The 27,692-nt window shown below is 40.6% G+C and overlaps 1 protein-coding gene across 1 annotated transcript in view; it reads right to left on the minus strand.

The window, feature by feature from the left end:
• Positions 1 to 9,708: 9,708 nt before the first annotated feature.
• Positions 9,709 to 27,692, minus strand: part of NPHP1 (nephrocystin 1) — a 56,027-nt gene continuing 38,043 nt past the window's right edge. Inside the window, exons 15-20 of the mRNA XM_069494599.1 lie at positions 27,420 to 27,496; positions 26,422 to 26,521; positions 17,775 to 17,887; positions 15,051 to 15,124; positions 11,618 to 11,662; positions 9,709 to 9,981 (exon numbers count right to left, since the gene is read on the minus strand). Coding sequence (XP_069350700.1) covers positions 9,709 to 9,981; positions 11,618 to 11,662; positions 15,051 to 15,124; positions 17,775 to 17,887; positions 26,422 to 26,521; positions 27,420 to 27,496 — 682 coding nt within the window. The remainder of the gene's footprint in view (positions 9,982 to 11,617; positions 11,663 to 15,050; positions 15,125 to 17,774; positions 17,888 to 26,421; positions 26,522 to 27,419; positions 27,497 to 27,692) is intronic.

The following is a 27,692-nucleotide window of genomic DNA, read 5'->3' on the forward strand; positions in this document are numbered from 1 at the left end:
CTCCTGGGGCACCCCTCTGCCCCCAACCAGGCCACAGGGAGAGGAACAGCTCTCATGTCCAGCCCCCTTCCCGGGACTCGGTGTTTCCTTGGTTCTCTGGATCCCCCCTCATGGTCCTTCTCTCCTTTCTTCCTCACAGGGCAGATGGAGGGAGGTCCTGCTCCCTGGCAGGGGACCACCCCAGGGGGGCTCCTGATAAGGGCCTGGCAGGCTGGCTGCTGCCCCAAGCCAAGACCCTCCTTCCCTTCCTGTCCCCCCTCTCAGCCAGGGCCTGGGGAGCAGGGGAGCTGGGCTTGGGGCCAAGCAGTTCCTTCCTGACTCCTGCAGGAGGCTGGCAGCTGGCTGCAGGGCTGTGACCGAGAGGCAAGCAACCCCTTTCACACAAAGACAGGTCCTGGAGACTGAGCCATTTTCCTCCCTACCTTTGAATGGCTAACCTTCATTTGGCCTGCCCTGAAGGAAGGCCCGAAGTCCAAGAGTCTGCTGAGGATGCTTGGGGTGGGGTCCCTTCTCCCTGCCCTCCAGGGCCCAGACCAGTTGGGAAGCAGACCAGATGAGAAGCCACTCCTTGGTGTGAAGAGGATGTGGCGAACATTGCCTCGAGTGTTGGAGTCATTAGAAGAAGCCAGTGTCTTGACCACATTAGTAAGAGCAGTGAATGCCAGGGCTTGCCTGGCATTCACAGGTGGGTAGAGCAGCCAGCTAGGACTCTGCCTGGTCTGGGAGAACCAGGGGAGAGAGGAGTTTGGACAAATGAAGCCAAAAGCAAGACATTTCAAGGAAAGGCAATGGGCCCCCCAGTAATCCTCAAACCAGCCTGGTCATCCTCTTCTCCCAGGCCTGTGGAAACTAGGAAGGAAGGGAGGCCCTAATCCCACCTGCCAGCGCGTCCCACCTTGTTTACAGGATTAACCCAAGCAAAGCAGGCATTTCCCCAGGAATCCCACCTTTTGCCGCCTCTCTGAAATGTTGCAAATAAGCGCTGTGCCACTCTTATGGGCTGTAGGATACTTGTAACTTGACCATGGATAACATGGAATAGTGGGAAAAGTTTACAGTAAAGAAGAAAAACAACATTTCTCAGGCTCATATCTCATCTAGGAAATGAAGATAATAATTCAACCCATCGCCCCTTGGACTTTTGGGTTGAGAGGGCCTGGGCCATTTCCATCATCTGAAGCAATTAGTTTATTAAGAAATGAAGATATGACAAAACAAGGTTATAAAAAATTTGGCATATTTTATGTGTTTACATTAACCAAGTAATGTTTTGTTCTATGCAACAAAGTATAGTACACTCTAATTAGGCTATTTATAAGAAAACCATAAGATTTATAATGCAGCACAGGCAGTGAGATCGTATAAGGGACAGAAGTTTAGAAATGTGAGAAGAACATCTTTGCCCCTCAGTCCAGCCAATATATCTCTGGGGCTGTCGGTATGAATGTAACTGGACACAAGGTCAAAAGTCTGGTGTGAGGCTGTAGGGAATGCCAGGCCTTTCTGGACTCCTCTGCAAAGGGCCTACTGGTTTCCACCTCATGGGACTAAGAATTAGGTGAATGAATCCTGCAAACCATGCAACAATACTTAGTACTGTTGATTATTGTGATCATGGGCTTTGTTTTTTCATTTGTTAGTTGGGGGATTAAATGAGATAGTGTATATGAAAACATCTAGGACAGTTCTGGTATACAGCAGATGCTTAATAAGTACTTGTTTTCTTCTGGCTCTCTTTCCTTTCCACAGCGAGACCAGTAGATTCTCTGTTAATATTTCCATACAGATTTTTAAAACTGTTCTAAAAGTCTTTATTGATGTATAATACACTTACAGAAAATGTGTACGAAACAGACCACAAAACTCCTACCCCAAGCAAGAAATAGAACATTGCCAGACAACTCTCAATCATTGCTTCCTTCTTCCTCCTCAAGTAACTACTCTAATGACTTCTGAACTCCTCAGATTGGTTTTGCCTGGTTTTGAATGGATTCCTTTGGGTTTGGCTTCTTTCAATCAACGTTATGTTTGTGAGACTTATCCATGTTGTTGTATGTTGCTGTAGTTCATTCACTGCTACCTAGGATCCCATTGCATGAATATACTACACTTTATTCTACTGTTTATGGACATTGAGTTCTTTCAATTTGGGCTTATTGATAACACAGCTATGAACATTCTAGAACATGTCTATTGGTGCATCTATGTATACAATCCTGTTGGGAATATCTTAGGGGTGAAATTGTGGGTCATGTGGTATGTGTTTTTAGCAGATAATGTCAAGCTGTTTTCCAAAGTGGTTGAATCATTTCTATCCCCACTAACAATATATACAAGTTACAGTTTCTTCTAATTGGTGTTTACGTGTATACTCTAATACACTTGGAGTTCGCATGGTATATTTTTTATCCTTTTACTTTTTTTTTTTTGAGACAGAGTCTAACTCTGTTGCCCAGGCTAGAGTGCCGTGGTGTCAGCCTAGTTCACAGCAACCTCAAACTCCTGGGCTCAAGTGATCCTCCTGCCTCAGCCTCCCAAGTAGCTGGGATTACAGGCATGTACCACCATGCCCGGCTAATTTTTCTAAACATATATATATATATATTTTTTTTTTTTAGCTGTCCACATAATTTCTTTCTATTTTTAGTAGAGACGGGGTCTCGCTCTTGCTCTTGCTGGTCTTGAACTCCTGAGCTCAAACGATCCGTCCGCCTCGGCCTCCCAGAGTGCTAGGATTACAGGTGTGAGCCACCGCGCCCGGCCCTTTTACTTTTAACTTACCTATATCACTATATTTACAATCAGAGCTTTTTTTTCTGTAGCTATGATATAGTTGGATCTTTTTTAAAAAATCCATTCTGAAATTTGCTGACTTTAATTGGTGTTCATTTACACTTGATATAAATTGATTGTTTTGGATCTAGGTATACCATTTTATTTTTTGTTTTCTGTATTTCATTCCTCTGTTTCCTCTTTATGTCTTTCACCAAATTTGGGAAGTTTTCAGCCATTCTTTCTGTAAACCCAGAATTTTACATTCCATAAAAATATGTTTTAGAAACAGCAACAGAAATGGTAAATATATTGGTAAAGATTAGACCTTTTAGTGTTATCCCACAAATTCCTGAGGATCTGTTTATTGTTTTAATCTATTTCCTTTCTGTTGTTTGGACTGGACAACTTATATTGGTCTATCTTTAAGTTCTCTTTTTCCTCTGTCATCCACATTCTGTTATCGAGTTCATTAATATATCGAGTCTGTTATTGAATTCTTTCATTTTGTTTATTTTTTTATTTCTAGAATTTCAATTGTTTTGTATTATCTATTTCTCAGTTGAGACTGTCTATCTTTCTATTGATTTTTTTGGGGGGGTCCTTATTTCTTGGAGCATGACTATTATAATTGCTGCTTTAATGTCTCAATTCCTGTGTCATCTGGAGTTATTTTCTCTTGATTGTCTTTTTCTTTTTTGTCTTTAGAGACGTTGAGGTTTTCCTGGATCTTCAAATATCAAGTAATGTTGGATTGTATCCTGGATACTATGAATATTAAGTTATGGGATTATGGGTCTTAATTAAATCCTATGGAGAATGTTGATTTTGTTTGTTTTAACAGACAATCAGCCTGATTGGGTTCAGGCTGCAAGTTCCTATCTGCCTTCTCTGGGCTGTGGTTCCAGTGTCAGTTCCATTTGTAAGACTTTGCAGTGCTATTTTGATCTGTTTGATATGTGTGCTAGTCTTGGACCTGAGACCAGTCTGGGTTCCTGTTACTCAGTTCTGAAATCCTTTGGTATTCTGTTTAGGGTCAGCTTTGGGGTAAGCTCAGACATTCACATACTATTTTATGGGATCACTTTCCTAAGCTCCGTTCTTGCCATGGCCACGATCTCCTCAACACTTTCTAGATCCCAAGAAACCCTGTCCTTTCCTCTCTTTTCCTTGGTTCCCCGGCTATAAACCAGGGTTTTCATTTCTCTGCTCTACTGTGCACTTCCTTTGTGTCTATTGTCAGGGCCAAAAAGCAACAAGAAAGAGAGTGAGCAAGAGAGAGGGAAACAGTGATTCCCCCCATGCTTTTAGGACCATACGAGGGCTGTCCAGAAAGTAAGGTAATATGAAAAAGAGAGACATTTATTATATTAACAATGGCTGGATACTTTCTGGACAGCCAGCATATTTCCTCTCGTCAGAGAGAAGGGTTCCCCTTCCTCAGAATTCTAGATGCCTGCCTGGTTGGCTGCCACTTCCATTGCCACCACCATTGTCACTAGGGGTTGGGGCAGGAAAGAATAGAAAAATATAAAAATAAGTATGAGTTCTCTATACTCTCTATGACCCAGAGGGGCTTTTTCTCATTCCTCAGACCAGAAATAGAGGGCTTCTATTGGAGATATCTTTGTCTGCATCCTGTGTATGGTGCCAGGTTTCAGGTGGTCTCTAAGCCCAGGCTAAGAGTTACCAGAGGAAAGAAAATGGGAAACTCATCACTAGCTGGGTAATGTTTTGGTTGTTTTTTAGTTAGAGACAGAGTCTTGCTGTCACCCAGGCTGGAGTACAGTGGTGTGATCACAGCTCATTGCAACCTTGATTGAACTCCTGGGCTCAAGTGATCCTCCCACCTCAGCCTCCTAAGTAGCTGGGACTACAGGTGCCACCACCATACTTGGCTAATTTTTACATTTTTTTTTTAAAGACGGGGTCTCTTTTCTAAAGACGGGGGCAACAACTATGTTGTTGCCCAGGCTGGTGTCGAACTCCTGGCCTCAAGTGATCCTCCCACCTCCGCCTACCAAAGTGCTGGGGGATTATAGGTGTGAGCCACCACGCCCGGCCTGGGTAGTGTTTTGAATTCTTATTTCCTTCCAAATTTTCCTGCTCCCATTTGTTTTTTTAGAGTCCTCAGCTGCTCCATGCATTCTGTCCAGGGCTTTCAGTTGCATTCAGTGGGAGGAAGAGGTGGCATATCCTTCTCTACTTGACCAGAGCCAAAATGACACCAGCCTGCCTTAATTCTCTGCAAACACTTATGACTATTTCTCGTTTATTGATTCATTTGCCTGTTGTCTCCCTGCCCCTGCTCCTCTCTAGGATGTGGGCTTCAGGAGAGCAATAACTTTGTTCATGTGGTGAACCTCAGTCATCTCCACTGTCTTGAATTCTGCCTTGTACACAGAAGGTACTCAATAAATGTTTTTGAACGATTGAATGTACCCTCTCAGTCATAAAGACTCTGGAAACAACTGCTTATCTCTTTTACTGACTCCCCTTCCTTGAACTCTTTCCCCACCAATAAATTGCTTTATATATTAATATTTTTCAGAAACAATTTAGTTACTGGTTGCCTGACCACTAAGGGGCAGGCCAGAGGAAATCCAGAGATACTGTGAGAAAGAATAGACAGCTGTATCCACTAGGATTCTTTCAATAGCAAATGTTAGAAAAAACCATCCCAACGGGCTTTAACAATGAAGGGAATTTTATACCTCAGTTAAGTGAGAAATTGAGAGATACTGATGGCTTCAGCTGAGACTTGATCCGGTGACTCAAATAATTCCACCCAAAGTGGGGTGAAGTTACGAGGAGAGAAGTATATGGATGTTGAGCAGCAGAAACACCAGATGTCCACTACGATAGGTTCCCACTGCAGAAAGAGGAGCACAGTGCTCTCCCTTTCTGCTGCAAGGAAACATACGCCCACTGGTTCTAGCTTGCTGATTAAGTTGCAACTAGATTGCAACTACTATCTCTACAAATCAAGGTCACTTCTGGTCTGAAATGAGGTAGATAGAATTCACACACCAATAGGGTCGGGCAGAGGTGTGGTTAATGTGTCTGTGGTCCTGAAGAGGCCATGAGGAGGCAGACTCCTACTGTCTCTGGAGTCTGGGAAAGTTCAGTACAGCTGCCAGGAAAGAGAACAACCCAATGGAATAATGTTTGGATCATTCAGAGACACCTACCTGGAGAAGAGCTCAGAAAGCATGGGGCCATTTTTTTTTTGTTATCCCCCAAAGTGGCCTCTTTGAAAGAACAAAGTTCTGCAAAGTTAATCTTCGCTGGCAAAGTCAGACACAAATGAGCAGGTTAAGGTCCAGTCTCTTACAGAGCAGTGGACTAAATAACAGACATACTACCAAAGTCCTGCATGTGAGCTGTATTCCATTAATGATTTCCATTTTATTAATATATTGCTCACGCCACCTGTATATCCTCATTCAGTATCAGTCATCACTGAGTCAGAAAATCCTAGGCCTCCAGTTTCTTGCCAATGAGATGGTGCAGCTCTTCACCGGCCATTCACTTACCCCTATGCCATCCCTCCCTGTCCAAATTGACTTCGTTACTGCGTCCAAATATCGGGAGTTCAGACAGCAATTCTGGGTTTCGAGGGATACAGTGTTATCAAATCCATGTGTTCCTGGGTTTCAGATAGTGGGTATGAGAGTTCAGATAGGGAGAGATTCATCCAAAAATTTATCTGAATCTAGCTGGTCCCCAATGTCAGACAGTGAGGTTTGAAAAGGGAAAGTGAGGCTAGGCAGGACCCTGTGTACTCACTGCTGACTTTGTGCTGCCACAGGGCTGTTAACATCCCAGGCCACAGTATTGTTGGAATTCAAACATACCAACAACAACAACAACAAAACAACAACAACAAGATGCATCAATAGGTTCTTGTAGCCATCTGTACACTTCCTTCATGGTTGTTTCGTGGTTACTGTCCACCTCACGCATTGTAAGTTAGGACAGAGATCACGTCAGGGCTGCTCCCTATGTATCCGCAAAGCCTTACGCTGTGCCTGGAGCTAGTAGGTGTTCAATGAACACATGCTGAGTAAGTGAATGAGTGAATGGATCGTTATAACCCTTAGGTGCACAGTGCCTTAATTAAGTAGGGTTCTGTTCCTGCCTCTATGTTTTAAGGAAACAGAACACACAGCAGCTGGTGACAGCTAGCTCTAATCACCTCCATGCCCCGAGAAAACCTCTCAACTTGAAATACTTCATGGAAGAGGAAGCTGAGTCAGTCCACAGCAAAGGATATCGTATAATGCTGCAAACTGACAGAGCCCTCCGCTGGCAAGGGACAATTCTGGCTCCCTCTTTTGTTAAACTGATAGGGTTCCCAACTGCTACTGGGTTGGCAAGTTGAACCTGCTCCATTTGCATCAATACGTGGTGTTCTGTATTTCAGCTGGCTCCATGTCAGTTGCTCTGGCCTCACACATTAGACCATAAAACCACTGAAGACTGAGATTGTACCTGCTTTTTAATAGACACTTCTGCCCCTGGCCATCCATGCCAAGCACCCAGGCAAGGGAATTGCAACACTTTTCACCTCTGGCAGACTGGATAGATACAACTGTCAACCAATTATAAGAGGTCAGGAAGGCAGGGAGGAGGAGGCCATGGAGTTTACAGTTTAGAATCCCCCCTGCCCCTTCCCATGGCTCTGCTGAGTGAGTCCCCCTGGCCTCAAGGGTCACTTGGCAAAGGCCTGCTGGTCCCTGCTGTTGCCTCCCCCCCAGACCCACCACAGCTCCCACAATTCAGTGCTAAGTCGCACTCCTTGACGCAGACCCCCGAGGACTCATTTCCAGGATGTTTCTGGCTCCTTGACAACCTCTTCCTGTTTTGGAAGCTAAAAAGTGACATGTAAAAAGCCAGAGAGGTTTTGCTGTTTGAGGAAAAAAAAAGATTCCACTGACTGAAGGTGGAGTTTCTTAATGGCAGAGATGCCCCCACCCCTGTGAGTCCGTCCCCTTTATATGCACCTCACGTTCTGGCCTAAGTGTCACTGAAGCTGTTTTTCCTCATGTCTCTATACTTTTCTTATGAGTCAGAAACTATCAAGTTGTCCACATTCACCAACTCATGACATGTTCTCAAATTAATAAGGAAGACAGTCTTTGAAAACACATTTTGAAAAAAAGCTCTCTCTTCCTTCATGCTGTACATTCATTGAAAGAAACTCACCAGCGTTTTCTTTCATTCAAAAGGCCCCACCCAGGCTTAATGCTAAGAACAAGCTAAACAGTTAAAAAAATTAAAAGGCAGAACTCAGGAATTAAAGATTCTATAGAATAATGCCTTTTATAGTGGGAAGTGACAAAACCAGGACTGCAGAGGACTAAGAGGAGACAACTCAATAACAGAGTAGGAAAAAGTCCCTGTGCACACTTCCCACCTCTGTCTGAAAAGGCAGAAGCCCTCTCCATGGCAGCAGGAGCTGGGGAGGACCACGGCCCTGGAGAAGGGGAGGTACCACTGGGGAAGTGTGTCTAGGTAGCTGCATGCTGAGGGGCAAAAGAAAGGTGTCCGCCACACTCGGCATTGCACATGTCACTGAGGGCAGAAGGAAGCACAAGGACAGGATCTCCCAAAACCAGCTCCTGGAGATGGAGTGAAATCTCTTTTCCAAGGCCAAGTGCTCACTTGTCATATTTATAGCCGGGAGCCCTTTCGTACCATGTTAATTTATGAAATTGAGGCTCAAGTTAAATTTAGGTTAAGGATTTAGGATAAGTTAAGATGTAAGCCCATAAATTTTATAATATGACAGATCTCTAAAAATAAAAGTCTCTTTTAAGGCAGCATACTATCAAAAAAAAGTACCTCTAAGGGGAATCTAATTATTTAGGTTAAACTGTTTTCTAATTCAGCCATAGTTTTCTTCAAACAGCCTTCTCATATTTTATTGTCACATGTAATTCTTAAAGGTTTGTCCTAATGTGGTAGAACATCTTAGGTTGTAGAAAATTACAGATAGTATTTTTACTTGGTATATTAGCTGTGCCACTTACTAGCTCTGACCTTAGGCAAATTACTTAACCTGCCTGGCCTATTTCTTCAGGAGTAATATATTAAAACAAAAACAAAAACAAAAACAAAAACCGAAAACCCAGTACCTCCCTCCTACAGTAGTTGTGAAGATTAACTGAGTTAAGTGAGAACACTGTCACACACAGCAGATACTCAGGCCTGGGACATCTTACCAGCAGTCACAAGTTTATCTGAAATGCAACAAAACCTGATCAGCTCATCTTTGTTCTGTGAAAGGGGGAGTCAACTCCACTCTCCAGTGCCTGAAACTTTGGGGTGTTTTTTATTTATTTTTTTTGTTAGAGCACTTATTATGTTGATTTGAAAAGGCAAAACTGATTCTGGTTTTGTACCTAATTAGGGGTTAAATCATATTCAAGTATCAGACTGAATTAGAGATTAACAACTTTCTGAAATGGATCACACTGGTATTCCCCTTCATTTCACAAGATAAATTTTATTAGCAACACTCACAAATTTAAATAGTCTGCATACTAGACCCTTATCAGTTATATGATTTGAAAATATCTTCTCTCATTCTTTGGGTTGTCTCTTCATTTCTTGAATATCATAAATTTAGCTTTTGAGAAAATTTTGCTTTTATAGAAATCTATATTGTTAACTTAAAACTTAAGTAGTTGGTTTTTGGAAAAAATTCTCTTTAAATTTAGATAGATATAGCAGTATTCCTTACAAAAATTTATTTTACTGTTTTAAAACATATTCAAACTATTACATAAATACTTCTTTAAAAATACGGTCTGTACAAAAAAAAAGTAAAACCTAAGTTATAATGTGACAGTGACTTTGGTTCTGTCATTGTATTCATCATGGAGGGTCCACCAGGTTCAGCAGGACACTGAGGGCCTAGGGCTGCCACTGTCAGGCCACGTTCTTTCTTATTTCACCCAAGAAGTCATAGGTCTGCTCTGAAAGGTCAAAAGGTTCATGAACTTTGTCTGGTGACAACAGAGCTTGGAGTGCACCCCCATTTTCTCGGTTGTGCTTAAGGAAGTCAGCGATAACTTTCCAACGTGCAGCCTCGGTCTCTTCTTCTGCCCACCTGAATGGGGGCAGGAGCGTAGAATGCAGAAGAGGGAGCGCGCAGTCATGGTAGACCAGGAGGAACGTGGCCTTCAGGAACTCTTTGTCTCTCTGGGAAAACACCACCACCACAAATAACTATGAATGGACCTACATCATTATTTTAAAGTGTTAAATTCTATGAATCCTGTTCACTAAAAGCCACCGAAGGGGCGGGATGGAGGGTGCCACTGGTGTGTGGCAGGAATCGTGTCTGAGCCAGCGCTCGCTCAGGGCAGCCCCTCTGAAGTGGAAGCAAGCAGGGGTCAACATGGAGTAGAGCTGAGTGACTCTCCCTGGGAGAGTCTCTTAGTGGCTCTTTGAGCCCAGGGAGCTCCTAAGCTTCACTGAGGGTGTCTCACACATTCTGTCAAGGAGACTGGGGTATTGTAGTCTAATTTTGGTGACACTGGTGTGGTTCCAGGCAAATATAACTAAAATACAATGTGAAGTCAGCTGTATCTACTTAAGTCAATTACAACATATCAGAGATAACTGTCATGTTAGCTAAGAGAAGCGTAGCAGGTGTTCTGCATGAGATGCAGAGACAGGAGATGTAAAGAGTAAGAAATAGCTGGCTTATTTCCAGCAATGCCTTGCATGGGGAATGGGGGGGTCTTTTTGTCCTGAGGATGCCAGCCCCTCCCCAGACAAGAGGAGTGGTGCAATATCAACAGTATCTGTCAAACCCTGATGCCAACAGGCTGTGGTGGGAATCTTAGAGAGTACAGCAGGTGAGGACAGAGATATCTATACACAGCAGGGTCTACACACAGATACCGCCCTTCCAACCACACATGCACATGGGGGCAATTTTTACAGGCCTGAGGCCCAGCACTTTGCCAACTGCTGTACTAGAAAAGCACTAACTCTACCAATTTTGGCAAAGGTCACATGTAGATGGTACTGGTCATACAGAAGCCCAAATAAAGACACAAAATTTTTCCCCCAATTTTTAGAGGTTTTAGTTCATTTGTTCTCTGATGTTCCTTGCAGATAATGAACACTGTAAATCAGGACCGGCAAAGTACGGACTGTGGGCCAAATGTGGCCTGCCACCTATTTTTGTAAATAGAGTGTTATAGAAACACAGCCTCACTTGGCCATTTATATATTGTCTGTGGCTGCTTTTGTGTTACAATAGCAGAGCTGGGTGGTGAGACAGAGACCATAAGGCCTGAAATGCCAAAAATATTTCCCATCTGGACCCTTACAGGAAAAATTTGCCAAATCCTGGATCAGAGCAGTCAAACCACTACTCAGTGATTGAAGCAAGTTCTGTTTGGTAATGACCATGCTTCTGTGGCAATGTAAGCATGAGCCAATATATGCACTTTTTTTCAATACAGGATACAACTCAAGTCAATTTCTTTTTCCTTCTCCTTGCCTAATATGGGCTTTGAGATCTAGAAAAAAATTTTTTTAAAAGACAAATTTGATAGCCAACTGGGAAACTTTGGTTTAGAAACTTCCCTTCATTTATATAAAACTCAGTGATCTGAAATGACCGTCTTGATCAACTGTTCCCTTTCACATTAGGAAACAGTTCTGTATACCCTTCTTGGAATGTGTCTTTGCACCATAATGACACAGTTTACCTGGTTAGGAGGAACCATGGCTACTTTAGCTAAAAAAGAGGCATTATTAGAAAGGGCAAGCAAACACTGAGCGCTACAGATATTAAGTTCAGCATGGAAGATCATATTACCTTCTCAGATCTTTTTAATGTGCTTTCTTTTTCACTCCATGAACTCTAAAAAGCAAATAGAAATATTACATTAGTCCAAGTATTCATAAGTCCTTGCAACACTCCTGCAACTTTACTCTGTCATTAAACTATGGACAGGGCTAAAAATGCTGTACAGAGTCTACACATGCATGAAGTAAATCTGTAATTAGGCAACTATTGCTAATGACCCAGCACAAGACTGACTAGGCAGATGTATCAGTGGGAGATACCTTACAAGCCCATGATTATTATAAGTCAAAATTAAGAGCAGAATCAGTAAAACACTAACACATCCATGCAAACCGCACAAACACAGCACTTGAACAATAAAATGGTATTAAGCTTTTAAGGTAAGAGAGTAATGAAAATAGAAAACACTTCCAAATACCATACTTTTCTACAATTCTGTCTTCCAAGATGATGATAATGGTCAGAATGAGACAGACTGAAGCACAGCTTTGTAAGTAAGTATTTCCAGTCTGTCCACAGGGCCTCAAAAACTTCTTTAAAGAAATAAAAAAACCCAGAGTTCAATTAGTCCCACAGAAGTATGAACTGAGACCTTCACGGTGCCAGTTCCTGGCAAACTGCACGCGTGGGTGGAACGCGGGCGGCCTTAGGGCTGCCTGTTCAGGCCTGGGTTTCGTGCGTGTCTGTAGGTATCTGCTTCTGTCGGTGCCTGAGGTCATGGGTAACTTGAGAGCAGCAGACCTTTCTCAGAAGGGCGTCCCTGGGGTGAATATGACATATGGCACCAAGAAAGAGACTTTCCATGAAATAAAGGATGCACTGAAGCAGTGTTTCTCACCGGGAGATGACAGACTGTGCCACCCAGGAGAATGTCTTGGAATGTTCATACTTATCCCATACTTATACTCCTGGGATTGTGGTCCTCCACCCTATTAACTACAGCACCTGTGCGTCCTTGAGAGTTTGAAGAGGACACTTAGAGAGCCAGAGTGTTCTATTAAACAGGCTAGGTGCCAATATCATTATTAAAACACCAACCATGAACTGAACTTAGCTAAGTAAACACCCAGAGGCTCACATACTATAAATTTTAAATATGAATATGACTTAACATGAATATAATTTAGCAACTTTGGACTTATCGTTTGGTAAAATTTGCCTGTTGTTTGTTAGTTACGTGTCAAGGGCCCACCTTATTTTTCATTGAGTCACCAGCAATAAGTATTAAATAACTCATCCAGGAAGAGCACACATGTGTGGGGGTCACTGCTATTACACCAAGATCCACTTCATTTCTTTTTGAGCAAACAGAAGACAAGACTTCCCAGCTCCCTTGACGTTAAGTGGACATGTGACTGGTTCTAGCCTGTGAAATGTGAGCAGAAGTGGCCCAGGCCCTTTTGGGGCAAAGGCAATAGAAAGCCAGAGGACAATTTTCCATTCTCCCTCTTTTCCTGCAGGGGCAATCGGCAACAGAGGATGCTACTTGTGCCAGATGATGCTATGAGATAACTGAGGCTCCAGCCTGCACCCGTGGGTGACTATGGAGCAGAGTCTTCTGCTGATCCACTGGGTGTGTCCCACGGGTGAGAAATAAACCTGTGTTAGCCACCACAGCACAGCCGAGCTTATCCTATTATAGCATGCCATGGAGAGAAGGCTCAACAGTGTATAACTACTCTTTGTAATTTTTATTATTTACTATACAAAAAATTCACTGTGGAAAAATTAAGAAAATCCAGATAAAATAACCTATGATTCAGAGGTTTTCACTAATATGTTTCTAGAGTATATATTCTTCCAGATCTTTTCATAGGCAGATATATAAATATAAATATACATATTTAAATATACTTATGCTTCAAATGGGTTTTTTTCACTTGATTATATATGTGAACAACATTACCCATGTCCCTTTTCTTAAAGAGCCTGTGGTATATCTGAATGCGCCCAGAACTGGCCTGCAGGGACAGCCCTGGCTTGGCAACTGATGAGCTCCATGGCAGCCAGATCACTGCACGTCTCTGAGCCATCTGCTCATTGAGGAAATGCAGATTTTAGACTAGATTAGTGTTCCTAAGGTTTCCCCCTAAGACCAACATCCAGATTCCATGACTATTACACACCTAGTGTTATATTCCTGCAGCCATATCCATATTGGGCTCTTGCAAAATCTTTGTTAAATGAATCAATGTACATATGTTCAGTATAATGAATAAATATTGTAACACTAATGACTTTCTAGGAGAAGAAAGAGAAATTCTGCATCATCTAGCTTCAGTTTACAACTTATCTAAAATTACAGGTGATCATATGCACCATGAACATTTTCTTAAACCTCTTTGTTGAAAACTCATTGTTACTGTTGACACCCCCTACCCCAGCCCAGCTGGCACATGAATCAGTTTCAAAGCCAAAAAAAAATCTTTGTAAGTGACCGAGTCCTCCTTCCATTTCTGCTACTAGGCCCAGATGCCTCCCTCTTATCAGTAGGAGTCACCCCCTGACATGCTCACCCCTCCTGCACGTGTGCTGTTCTATCTCTCTGTGCTGTCAGAGGAGTCTGCCTAAAGCAAAACCTTCCCAGATTGCCCACCACCTACCACATGCCTCACCCCACTGAGACTCAAGACTGACCTTGTCCATCCACCGACCACTCTCTTACATGCATCTGATGTGCCAAACTGGATCATTTGCTCTTCTCAACAACATACTCTATTCCTTCCTGCCTCAAAATGTGTGCTCCTGCTGTTCCTTCCACCTGGAATGTCTTCACCCCCAAGTCAACATATCAAAATCTTCTCGGCTCCAGCCTCTTATTAGGCCCATCTCACCCAGGACCTCTCTAATGAAACAGAGTCCCAGTCATCCTTTGTTGCTTTCTTTAAACCTTTAAGGTCCTGGGCTATACCTTCCCCATGGCACTGGTCATGTTATCTGTGTATCTGCCTTGCACGCATACAGGTCTTCTTATACTTGTTGACCCTGATGTATTATATTGAAGATTTCAGATGGTTCAACCTAATACCCAGCTGCTATTTCAGACAGAAGATAATATATGTTGAATTAAATTAAAATTATATGCATGCCCTGACTCTGCCCTGAAAACTCAGTTAATTTATTTAACAGGCCATTTTGGATTTTTCCTCTTAGGACAGAAGCAGGACCACCTTAAGTCAAGGAAGAAACAGTCGAAGATTGCAATAGTACACAGAGCAGGCACTCCATCTGCTTATTGGGTGAGGGAAGGCAGTCTTTGGAAAGTAACATTCATGCTAAGATCAGAAGGATGAGATGGATTTAGCTAGACAATGGACAGGGGTTGAGAGACATCATCCTAGTAGGAAAAAAAAAGGACTAGAGCAGGTGACAGAACTCCTTAACATGGTGTGTATAACTGCTTTCAGAACCAAGCACTTCCATCATGACACATGCTACCCACCCTGAGAGCATCCATCACGTCAGGCTGCTCCAACAGCATGGGGAAGGTGGCCAGCACTGGATGACTAATTAACTCTAAAATGTAAACGAACAGAAAAAATTTTATGCAAACTTCATTCAATAGATTTTAGTGGAATGAACATAAAAATATTCATTCAGATTAAAATTATTGTCCCAAATGATGTGTTAGTAATATATTCTACACATTGTAACCTCTAGGAGAGCTCAAAGCTGTCCCCTCAACCTTCATCTGCCCCTATACCCGTATCACAGAGAGTTCTGAAATGAGTCTTATACCAAATAGATGGAGCTTTTAGGATGAGAGGTAAAGTGGCTCTGAATAGAATAAGACTAGAAAATTTTGTTCTATATTTTTTTAAACCTCTTTTTCTTCCTTGTGACTGTGATGTGGTAAAAGAGATCTTATGATTAGGAAGTAGCCCTGGTCTTAGAAAACTGAGCAGAAACCAGGAAGCAGCAGAGGAAAGGAGGCGGAGGGCGGGCTGCTCAGGTCTGACTCCAGTATACCAGCGCTCAGCAGACAGCGACGGATGAAATCGGAAGGAATTAGAAATTAGGGATTCTGGCCATACGGCTAAATACTGTGTAGGAGAATATTAATATTAATATTTCATAATAAATAATGGCACATGAAATACCTTTGCAAAGAAGTACACATGGAAGGACGTGATGTGTCTTAGTCTGTTTGTGCTGTTATATGAGAATAGCTGAGACTGGGTAATTTATAAACAAACAATTTATTTATCACAGTTCTAGAACCTGAGAAGTCCAAGATCAAGGTGCTGGCATTGAGTGTCTGGTGAGAGCCTTCTTACTGCATCCTCCAGAGGGGAGGAACACTGTGTCCTCACATGGCAGAAGACAGAAGGGCAAGTAAGACAAATTCCTTCTGTCAATCCCTTCTGTAAGGGCCTCTGATCCCATTCACAAGGGAGGAGCCCTTATGGCCTAATCATCTCTCAAGCGCCCTACCTCAATACCTTCACATTAGCAGCACCTGGATTTTGGAAGGAACACAGTCAATCACAGCAGACACTTTTGAATGTCAAGGATAATATATTCTATAATCTTATGTCCTTAGTAGAGAAAAATCCTTTCTTTAAATATTCTTATGATTTGATGATTAAATTCAATTCCTTTCTTCCCTCATTTTAGAGACAGGGTCTCGCTCTGTTGCCCAGGCTGTAGTGCAGTGGCATGATCACAGTTCACTAAAGCCTCAAATTCCTGGGCTCAAGGAATCCTCCTGCCTCAGCCTCTCCAGTAGCTGGGACTACAGGTGCACACCACCACACCTGGCTTTTTATTTTTTGTAGAAACAGGGTCTCATTGTGTTGCTTAGGCTGGTATTGAATTCCTGGGCTCAAGTGATCCTCCTCCTTTGCCCTCCCAAAGTGCTGGGATTACAGGCATGAGCTACCTTATTCTCTTTAAGAAATCATGTCATTCATAAGTTCTCCTAGAGTCATTAAAAGAAACTCAAAGGCAAATGGTGCTTAAAAATTTAACTGTCCTTCCCTTAGAATTATAATTATTCCTTGAGAAATTTCTGTGTGTCTCTGACTTTAAGTTCCATTTTTATCCACCTATCCTAGTGGCAAGCCCCTGGGGGAGGACCATGAACAGTATTTGTTCACAAGTGGTAAGCCATCACAGGGCTGTCCCTCTCACTCACTCTGCTCCATCCACACTGGCCTGCCTTCCATTTCAAGCCCTGCAACACATGCACGTTTTCCTGCCCTGGGTCTTCAGACATGCTGGTCCCTCTATCCAGAAAGCATCCTTCCCCACACGCCTCCCCCGTAGGTCTAATTCCTCTCTCAGGTCTTACCTTAAACATTATTCACTCAAGCCTTTCCTCACCCTACATATTAATTCAAGTCTTCCTAGCGTATGTTCTCATTGTGTATTTTCCTTCAGAGCACTTATTCTGAAAAGCTGGAAAGGATTATTCATGTAATTATGTGTTTGAGGTCTGTTGCTTCACAAGGGTAGGGATGACTGTGCCTGTCTCATTCATCACGGGGCCTGGCACTTAGCAGGCACTCAGCACATATCTGCTTATTGATTTATTGAATTCAAAGAGAGCCAATAAAATTAAACTGTTTTTCTTTTTGGAGGCAATTTTTATAATACTTGCATTTCTCTTTGCGAGTTCAATCATGTATGACAACTTACTGATTTTTTAAATTATTTTTTTAACATTTTACTTGGAAAAAATTTCAAACTTACAAAACAGTTGCAATAATAAAAACAGTATATAGAATACCTGAATACTCCTTACCTGATTCACTAATTTTAACTGATCTATTGATACTTACACTTCATGCATTAAGAACCAGCTATTTTGGTTAAGTTTAGCTTCTTCCCAAAAAGATGATGTGCACACCAAACAAGTGGGAAAAATAGATTTTTCAGAGACAGTAAGGGAAAACATGACCTATGAATATCTGAGTTTTAGGATCTCAAACCTCCAGAATTTGAAATGTGAAAATGTGTATATTTGAAAGACCGGAATATGTATTGAACTCACAAAGCTCAAGGCTTTGCATCTGAAGGTGTCTCATAACACTGACATCAATGCTTTTCTAAATATTTTATTCCAAATGTCACATTCAGAAGCAGAAGATACAGGTTGGCATAGGTTACCTCTACTCAAAGCATGAAGTGTTACTGCACATAAGCAATGGCAAAGACTCCTTACCAGCGCTTTGCAAGCTCATCCTGTCTTTCAGGAGCACATCTCCAAGGATTTGTCGATAAAATATCAACAAGTGAATGGTACACATACTTCCAATTAATGTTTCTGGCAGTAGACTATTAAAGAAGAAAAAAAATGTATTCACCAGGCAATCCCCTACAATCTAACCTACAGTGTTTTTTATGTATATTACTTTAATAAACAGGTTCAAGTTTTGCTTCATTATTGAAAATAATTTTAACAATTTAAAGAAAAATGTCCATAAGTTGGCTACATTAAACTTCAGATAATTAAGGTTTTTTTGTTGTATACTTTCAATTCTCAGCTCTGTGTTGCCATTCTTGTTCTTCCATTAGCATATACCCCTATGTTATATATGAAATAAAAAAGAGGAGTCATCAATTACACATTTTGGAAAGAAAGGGACTAGTCAGCTACAAGCTTTAACAAAGGCATGTGGCTGCCACACCTGATGTGGTAAATGCAGAGGAAATATGAGTTCAGACTGGTCACAGTGCTGGGTGGAATGTGGGAGGACATGGCAGACTTGGAATAAATTCTGACTTTGCTACTTCCTAGCTATGTGACTTTAGATTTATTAACTAATCTCCATGTATTTTGGTTTCCTCACTTGCAGAATGTGAGTAGTAATGCCTGCATTTCAGAAGGCTACTAAAAGGATTAAAATGAGGTAAGTGTAGAGTGCTTAATGCAGTGCCTGGTATTTAGTAAGGGCTCAAAAATAGGAAAAAAAATTCAATATTGAAGTTAAGTTGGTATCAGTTTACAATAGATTGTTGTAACTTTAGGTTGTTATGTAATCCCCATGGTAACCACAAAAAAAAAATCTATAAAATAAACACAGATGGAAATGAAAAGGGAATCAAAATGTGTCACTAGGAAAAAAAATCAATTAAACACAAAGGAAAGCAGTGATGGAGGAAAGAAAAGGCATAAGACATATAGAAAACAAGTAACAAATGGCAAAAGTCAGTCCTTACCTATCAGTAATTACTTTAAATGTAAATGGATGAAACTCCTCAATTAAAAGTTATAGATTGGCAGAATGTATTTTAAAACAAGATCCAACTATATGCTATGTACAAGAGAGTCACTTTAGACCCAGGACACTCATAGGTAGATAGTGAAAGGATACAAAAAAATATTCCATGCAAACAGTAACCAAAAGAGAGTAGAGTTAGCTATAATATCAGACAAAATAGACTTTAGGTCATAAAACTGTTTCAAGAGATAAATAAGGATATTATGTGATTACAAAAGAGTCAATTCACCAAGAATATATAACAATTATAAACATATATGCATCAAACATCAGAGATCCTAAATATGTGAGGCAAATATTGACAGAATTGAAGGGAGAAATACACAGATTTACTTTGATACTCCACTTTCAATGAGGTATAGAACTGAACTGAACAGATGATCAAAACACCATAGACCAATTGGACCTAATAGACATATACAGGACACTCCACCCAACAAAACCAGAATACAAATTTTCCTCAAGTGTACACAGAACATTTCTTAGGACAGACCATATGTTAGGCCACAAAACAAGTCTTAATAAATTTAAAAAGACTGAAATCATACAAAGTTATCTTTTTCAATCAGAATGGAATGAAACTAGATATTAAAAACAGAAGGAAAACTGGAAAACATCCAAATATGTGGAAATTAAACCACATATTTAAACAATCAATGACTCAAATAAGAAATCTCAAGGGCAATTAGAAAATATTTTGAGCCAAGTGAAAATGAAAACACAATATACCAAAACTTATAAGATACAGTGAAAACAGTGCTAAGAGGGAAATTTATAGCTATAAATGCTTACATTAAAAAAGAAGAGCTCAAATCAACAACCTAACTCTACATTTTAAAAAACTAGAAAAGAACAAACAAACCCAAATCTAGCAGAAGGAAGGAAAAAATAAAGATTAGAACAGAGACTGACAAAATAAAGAACAGAAGAACTAGAGAAAAATCAATGAAAGCAAGAGCTGGTTCTTTGAAAAGATGAACAAAACTGACAAACCTTTAGTGAGAATGACTAAGGAAAAAAAGACAGAAGATTCAACTAAAATCAGAAATGAAAAATGAAACATTACTACCGATTTTATAGAAATAAAAAGGTTTATAAGAGAGTACTATAAATTATTGTATGCCAACAAATTGTATAACCTAGATGAAATGGACAAATTTCTAGAAATACAGAACCTATCAAGACTAAATCATAAAGAAACAGAAGATCTGAACAGAGCAATAACAAGGAAGGAGATTGAATCAGTAATCAAAAATCTCCCAATAAAGAAAAGCCCAGAACAAGATGGCTTCACTGGAGAATTCTATCAAACATTTAAAAAAGAACTAACGCTAATCTTCCTCAAACTGTTCCAAAAAATTGAAAAGGAGGGAATACTACCAAACTCATTTCATGAGGTCAGCATTACCCTAATATCAAAGCCAAAGGCGCTACAAGAATAAAACCTCACAAAACTACAGGCCAATATCCCTGATGAATATTGATGCAAAAATCCTCAACAAAACACTAGCAAACCTAATTCAACAGCACATTAAAGGCCGGGCGCGGTGGCTCACGCCTGTAATCCTAGCACTCTGGGAGGCCGAGGTGGGCGGATCGTTTGAGCTCAGGAGTTCGAGACCAGCCTGAGCAAGAGCGAGACCCCACCTCTACTAAAAATAGAAAGAAATTATATGGACAGCTAAAAATATATATAGAAAAAATTAGCCGGGCATGGTGGCGCATGCCTGTAGTCCCAGCTACTCGGGAGGCTGAGACAGGAGGATCGCTTGAGCTCAGGAGTTTGAGGTTGCTGTGAGCTAGGCTGACGCCACGGCACTCACTCTAGCCTGGGCAACAGGGTGAGACTCTGTCTCAAAAAAAAAAAAAAAAAAAAAAAAAAAAAAAAAAAAAACAGCACATTAAAAAGCTTATATACACCATGACCAAGGGGGACTTATTTATGGAATACAAGGATGGTTCAACATCAATCAATGTGATACACTGTATTAGCAGAATTAAGGGGAAAATCCCAAATAATTTTCTCAACTGATGCTATACAACTACAAAATTCAACACCCTTTCATGATAAAAACATTCAACCAACTAGGAATAGAAAGACACTATTGCAACATAATGAAGGCCATATATGAAAAGCCCACAGCCAACATCATACTCAACAGTGAAACACTGAAAGCTTTTCCTCTAAGATAAGGAACAAGACAAGGATCCCACTCTCACCACTTTTATTCAACATAGTAATGGAACTATTGGGAGAATAAAAGAAGTAAAATCATTTCTGTTTGCAGACAACATGATGTAGAAATATATAGAATATATGTAGAAAGCCCTAACAATTCCTCAAAAACCTTGTTAAAACTAATAACCAACTTTAGCAAATTTGCAGGATACAAAATTAACATGAAAAATCAGTTGCATTTTTATACACTAACAATGAATAACTTGAAAAGGAAATTAAGAAAACAAGTCCATTTATAACAGCATCAAAAAGAATAAAATACTTAGAAATTTTTTTTTTAATTTTCAATGTTTAGATTTCAAAATAACAATCTGGAAACATGAAAAGTGAGTGTCACAAATGACACTAAATTTACTGGGAATATATTGAGAACAAGAGTTAACCTTAGAAAATACTCAAGAAAATGTCTTGGATCATTCTCTATATATATTTTCTATTTTTTCTTTTTTCCTATGGTCTCTTCTGGTTGTCACTAAATACATATTTTCCAAATGCTATTTTTATTTTATTTAAAAAAAAATTTTTAAGCACGAAAATGAGGTTTATTGAGGAAGAGCAAGATAGGTTTAAAGAGCAAGAGCAAGATACATTCACCATAGACAATGAATGGGCCCCCTATCCTAACAAGAGGCCCAGATGCTATTTTTAGAAATACATGAACTCTGTCACTAAGCATGAAGAACGACCATACTGAAAATCTTGAAAACCTTGCAAATGATATGATGTCCTCTATCAAAGAGGAAGATGCCCTTGGGCTAAGAAAAACCACCAAAGTTAAAAAAGAGCCTGTTGGAAAAGAACAGAATGAATATGACCCTATGATGGTATAAGAGCAATGGATTCCAGGGGTAATTAGTTTCATAGAATTTAGATAAGTATCCTTGATCACTCCCTAAACCGTGTATTTCTAGAAACATCCAAAAATGCAAGACAAGTTCTCTTACTATATTTATATTCATATACAGCAATCCTGCTAAAATTCTGATCTTGTATCTATCTGATCTAGATTTCCCAAAGACTAGATGCAGGGAGCTATTTAGTTTTCTCAGTGCCACCACATGCTTTCTCAGGGTTCGTGCTGTGATTCCCAAGGGCCGTCCTACATCCTGCCCTATGGACCATGGCCCCTGTGGGCAGTGTTTCAGCTGCATGCCCAAACTCAGGGCTCACACTGATCAAGAGTCATTGATTTTGCCAGGGGAAGGGGTGGAACCTTCCTTCCTTCCATTTGTCCTTCTCCTTTTCTTTGAACCTGCCCACTCTATCTGTCTAACAGGCATTGGTCCTCCCATAGCGCAGGCACTCCTTCCCTTCTGGCACCTTCCCACAACATGAAGCAATGCCGTTTGTGCTTTATTAGATTTTCTTTAGGGAAATCCTTTGATTTTCCCAAACCCAAGATGACTAAAAAGTTCTGGGCTGCTGAAGGTTAGCTGAGCTGAATAAGTAAAAATATACTTTGTCCTGACCTCATATATAGACTAGTAAACTCTGGTGGCAGAAGTGCAATGCATGTAATGAAAGAGCTTCAGGAAAGTAACATTATTATTTATTTTTAGCAACAATATAATGAAAATAAAGACAAAAAAATGGAATGCATCAAAAAGGCAAATGATAATATATCTATAGCCAATTTATACACACAGTCTACTTCTACAGACCAGGGTTTCTTAGTATTGAGAACTCATGCATTGGGAGTGTGGGAATCTAAATTCAGGGCTTTCTCTCCTCAAGGGCTTATGCACATGCCTTTGGTCAAATCACATCAAGTTAAACCCCTTTGGAAAACAGCTCCAAAATTAGAAAGGCAAATCTTGGTGAGACCGAAGCATCTATTTGCTCCCTCTTTCTTCTCATGCTGACAGGGTTGCCATAACTACAACCAATTGCACCAAATGAGATTGCTGAGACCCATGGGCAGGTCTCTGGTGCTGTTTTTTGGTAGAAGAGAGGGGTCTGCACTGGTTCATTCACATTTTCACAGGTCTTCTGACACCCAAAGGACACACACGTGTCGGACTAATGGCTGGGTAAGAGGGCAGTATAAAGCCAACCAGCAAGAGTACTGGGTAAAAATGGGCACTAATGAAAATTCTAACTGGGCTTCCCACCCTTGGCCCTGTCTCCCTTGTTATGTCACTTGGCATAAAGGAGAGAACCCCTGTCCTTTCTCCTTTGGGCAGAGAAGTTTGAATAAGCAAAGGTGAAGTTTGTAAGCAAGGAGGGTGAGGATAGAGGCGGCATGTGGCTTTGAAGAAGAGGACGACTGTGGTGTCATCATCTGCTGCCTTCTCCCATCCACTGAAGGTGGCAGGTCAGGACAGGAGTGCTTGCTGAAATGGATCAGTCTTGCCTCAGTCTCCACCTCCAGGCTGCACAGGCTCAGAGCAGTGATGTCCAAAAGGGCCCATGCTGGTGCCCAGCCTCTCACCTTGAACCCTCAGCACAACCCTTGCACCACAGCCCACATCCCTGCTGCAAGGCCCAGGGCCTCTGGCTTCACTGTGTCCATAGCTTGGTTTCTGTGAGAGCCAGCCTACATCTGGGGTTGCACCAGCAGCATGCCCCAACTCACACTTGACATTCCCAGGAGTGTACATTTGAGGATCACGCAAAGTGGAGCGGCAATATCAAGACAGTGAGTCTCTCTGTGCACTCTGGGAAGACAGAAGAGCACACACCACGACAAGGCAGGGGTGCCAGGGACAGCCAGAGGCCAAGCAGACCTCCTGAGAAGTACACTTTTACACTAGCAGGGAGATCTTTACTTTGAAATTATTTCACAAATGTTTTTGTGGTGCCTAATGTGTGCTACACTCACACGAGTGCCTCAGTTCCCGAGGTCTAGAGGACCTTTAAAAACCCAGTGCACAGAAGAACATTCAGTGCTTAAGAAGGATGGGCTGCCTTGCTGACCTCTGCACCACATAGTCAAATTTGACCTTGAGGTAAAAAGTATTTGAGAATCAGTATTTGGGGCCAAAGAAACACCATTAGAGGCTGTACTTGAAAGACACACTTGGGAGCGCTTAGGATTCTTGGAGGCTTATCAACGAGATGAGTAATGGGGAGGCCAAAAAAGTAGGAAGAATGAAGCCAAACAGGATTTGGCTTTTCTTTGACAAAGACAGCTACTGTGCTGCTTTCTTTCTAATCTTGAAAAATAACAATTTTCCAAAGAAAGATTGGCCAAAAAGGGGAATTTACAGGGTCTATGACATCCAGGAAAAAAAAAGCTGAGAGAGTAAATAATACCTATGAACACATTATTAATGGCTATTGAGAGATTTAACTGTTAATAATATAATTATAAAATACATTTCAGTACTAGAGATGAGAACAAGGGATATTGAAACTAAGATTATGATCTGGAATGAGAAAAGCAACCATTCAGATGGGTGTGCCGAGTCTTCATTTATTTCCCTACTTCCTGGTAATCCGTGAGCAACGTGCAGGCCATGGTGGGACAGTTCAACCCCACCAGTCTCTGTCCAAGCAGTGCTCTTCCCACCCCTGTCTTGTCCCCGTGTGTCTTCTGTGGAGTTCCTTTCCTTCCCATCTTCCCATGGCCACACCCCTCCAGTCCTTCAAAGCCTATTTCAAATCCCTCCCCCATCTTACCAGCTACACAGCAGATTATCATTTGAACAAATTTGATGACACAGTACCATTTACCTGGCATTACATTTATATTTATCTACATATAAAATAATTATAATAGGTAATAATTATAACTAACACTATCATGTTATTGTGTGCCACACACTACAAATACTGGCTAAGTGCTCCATATGCTTTCTTTCCATTAAACCTCATTACAGCTTTATGGGGTTGATATTATTATCATGATGCCCATCTTAAAGATGTAGACACTGAGACCCTGAGAGAGATGGTTAAATTACTTGTCTAAGAGATCACTGAGTGAGAAACTGATAGATTGAGATTCTACTGGTGTAAAAACTCCTTTAGGAAAACGCAAATTAAAACCACCATAAGAAACCACTCTCACTTATTAGAATGACCAAACAGAAAAAACTGATAATATGAAGTCTGTCAAGAATATGGAATAATTGGAACATTCATACATTGCTAGTGAGAGTATAAAATGGGATAATCATTTTGGAAAACAGTTTGGCAGTTTCTTATAAAGTTAAACAAATACCAGATGACCCAGCAAGCCCACTCCTAGTTATTTATGCCCATGAGAAATGAAGACATATATCCACACACAGAAAACCTGCATGTAAATACTTAAAGCAGCTTTATTCATAACTATCCAAACCTACAAAGACCCCAAATGTCCATGAACTGGTGAATGGATAAATAAATTGTGTTATATCCATCAAATGGAATACAGATGCACCTTGACTTATGGTGGAGTTACATCCTGATAAACCCATCATAAGTTGAAAATATTGTAAGTTGAAGATGCATTTAACACACCTAACCTACCAAACATCACAGCTTAGCCTACCCTACCTGAAACATGCTCAGAACACTTACATTAGCCTACAACTGGGCAAAATCATAACATAAAGCCTATTTTATAATAAAGTATTGATCATCTCATGTAATTTATTGAATACTGTACTGAAATATGGTTTCCACTGAACATGTATTGCTTCTGCATCATGGTAAGGTTGAAAAATCTTAAATCAAACCATGATAAGTCAGGGACCATCTGTGCTATTAGAACAAAAACAAACATACTAGTAACACATGCAATGGCATGGGTGAACCTCAAATGTGTTATGCTAATTGAAAGAAGCCAGACTCAAAAGGCTACATAGTATGTATTAATAATTCCATTTATATGACATTCTGGAAAAGGCCAAACTGTTGGGAAACAAAACAGATGAGCTGCCTGAGCCTGGGGGTGGGGAGTTGATTACAAAGGGGCAAATTAGAGGGAGGGAAATATTCCCTATCTTGATGGTGGTGGTAGTTCCACAACTGTATACATTTGTAAAAATTCAAAAGAACTGTAAACTAAAAAGGGTATATTCTACTGCATGTAAATTATACCTCAATAAACTTGATATTAAAAAGTATTAAATAGTTCCCTAAAGGTAGGATCATACACTATACATGTGTAAGCCCCATTTAGTCAAAAGTGTCTAAATTATTTCCGACCAAATCTACCATTTGAGCTAACCAGTAAATAGACGAGTAAGCTAATCTAAGCTTTATTATGGTTTCATTTCCCTATTGATCTTTGGTAGAAGAATTAGTGGGGAAAACAATAACCAACAAAAGATGACAAAACAAGAGGAGAAGCCAAAAGCAGAGATGGTCTACAAATGCTGAATGATTCCAAGTTCACTGGATAGGTAGAAGCAGGTACCAACCTTAGTAAGTTTCTTGAACTTCTATTCAAGGATCTCAGCTTTACTAGAAGTTGAGGTTGCTTTCTCATTGTCATGATCTGATGGAAAACACTGGCATGTGCTTTAAAAAAATTGAAAATAAATCTCAAAACTTTAAGTGCTTAGGATAGTGAACATAATAAAACAAATGTTTTATGAAAATATACCAACCAGTGGTGCTGAATTGAATGAAAGACAGGAGTCACCCATACCTTCAATGAGCTGATAGAAAGATAAAGTGTGATGTTAGTGCTGATGGACCTCCCTAAGGGTACCTGATTGGCCACTACATCAGATGTTTTACAGCATTATTGCTGCCATATTACAAAGGAAAGAAAGGGAGCTTTAACAGCATGTTTGATTCAAGGTAGAACAAACTGCAATCCAGATACCAAAGTCCTTCCTGTTCCAAGATGCCAGGACTGGTATCGTGGGGACAGCAGCAGTGGCGCGTGTCCTGAATCACCAAACAAGGAGAGGGATGGCTGAGGGGTGAAAATGTCAAATCTGTCAGGCTCTGAGCTCCACGAGGCAACGACCGCATCGGTCTTGCTCTCCATTTTTCCATTATCTAGCACAATGTCTGGTCAGTGAACATATTAAAAGATACTCAATATTTTTGGAGGGCAACATGGCATGTATATCACCATTTCAAATGTCTGTACCCTTTGACCTAGCTATAGGAAATCTCTGAATTACCCTCTTCTATGAATTCTGTATCAGCACAAGCGTTAGTCCAGCATTCAATGAAATGGAACTAATGCAGGGTCCTCATTCTTCGTGATTTCTTACATTAGAGTCTCACATGTGCTGCCAAGTAAGTAAGCACTTAGATAAAAATGATTAAGATTTTAACTTCAAATGGCATTTTAAAAATGTGAATCCAAGTGAAAAATGTTGTTTATTAGAACATACCTACCTTCTTTGATGTATCTTCTATTGGTTTAATAGGAAAGGAAGGCAACATATAAGAACTGTACCTCTTCTGGATACCGAAGGGTCCACTTCAACACCTTTTTCATAAGGAGTACCACCATTCAAGAAGAGTTCGTAAGTCCTATCAGAGAATAATATATGATGACGGATACATGTTATGGGCATTTTGTAAACACTGAAGTCAGTAGCGAAATATTTTTTAGCACAAATATATTCACAGACATTTATGTCTCGTTGTAAATGACAATGATAGTTATTGTTCCTTCTGTAAGGTACCATCTCAGTCTCTCCCTTCCCTATCAAATGTAGAAAATACA

The sequence above is a fragment of the Eulemur rufifrons genome, chromosome 19 (genome assembly GCF_041146395.1).
Source record: "Eulemur rufifrons isolate Redbay chromosome 19, OSU_ERuf_1, whole genome shotgun sequence".
Lineage (NCBI taxonomy): Eukaryota > Metazoa > Chordata > Mammalia > Primates > Lemuridae > Eulemur > Eulemur rufifrons.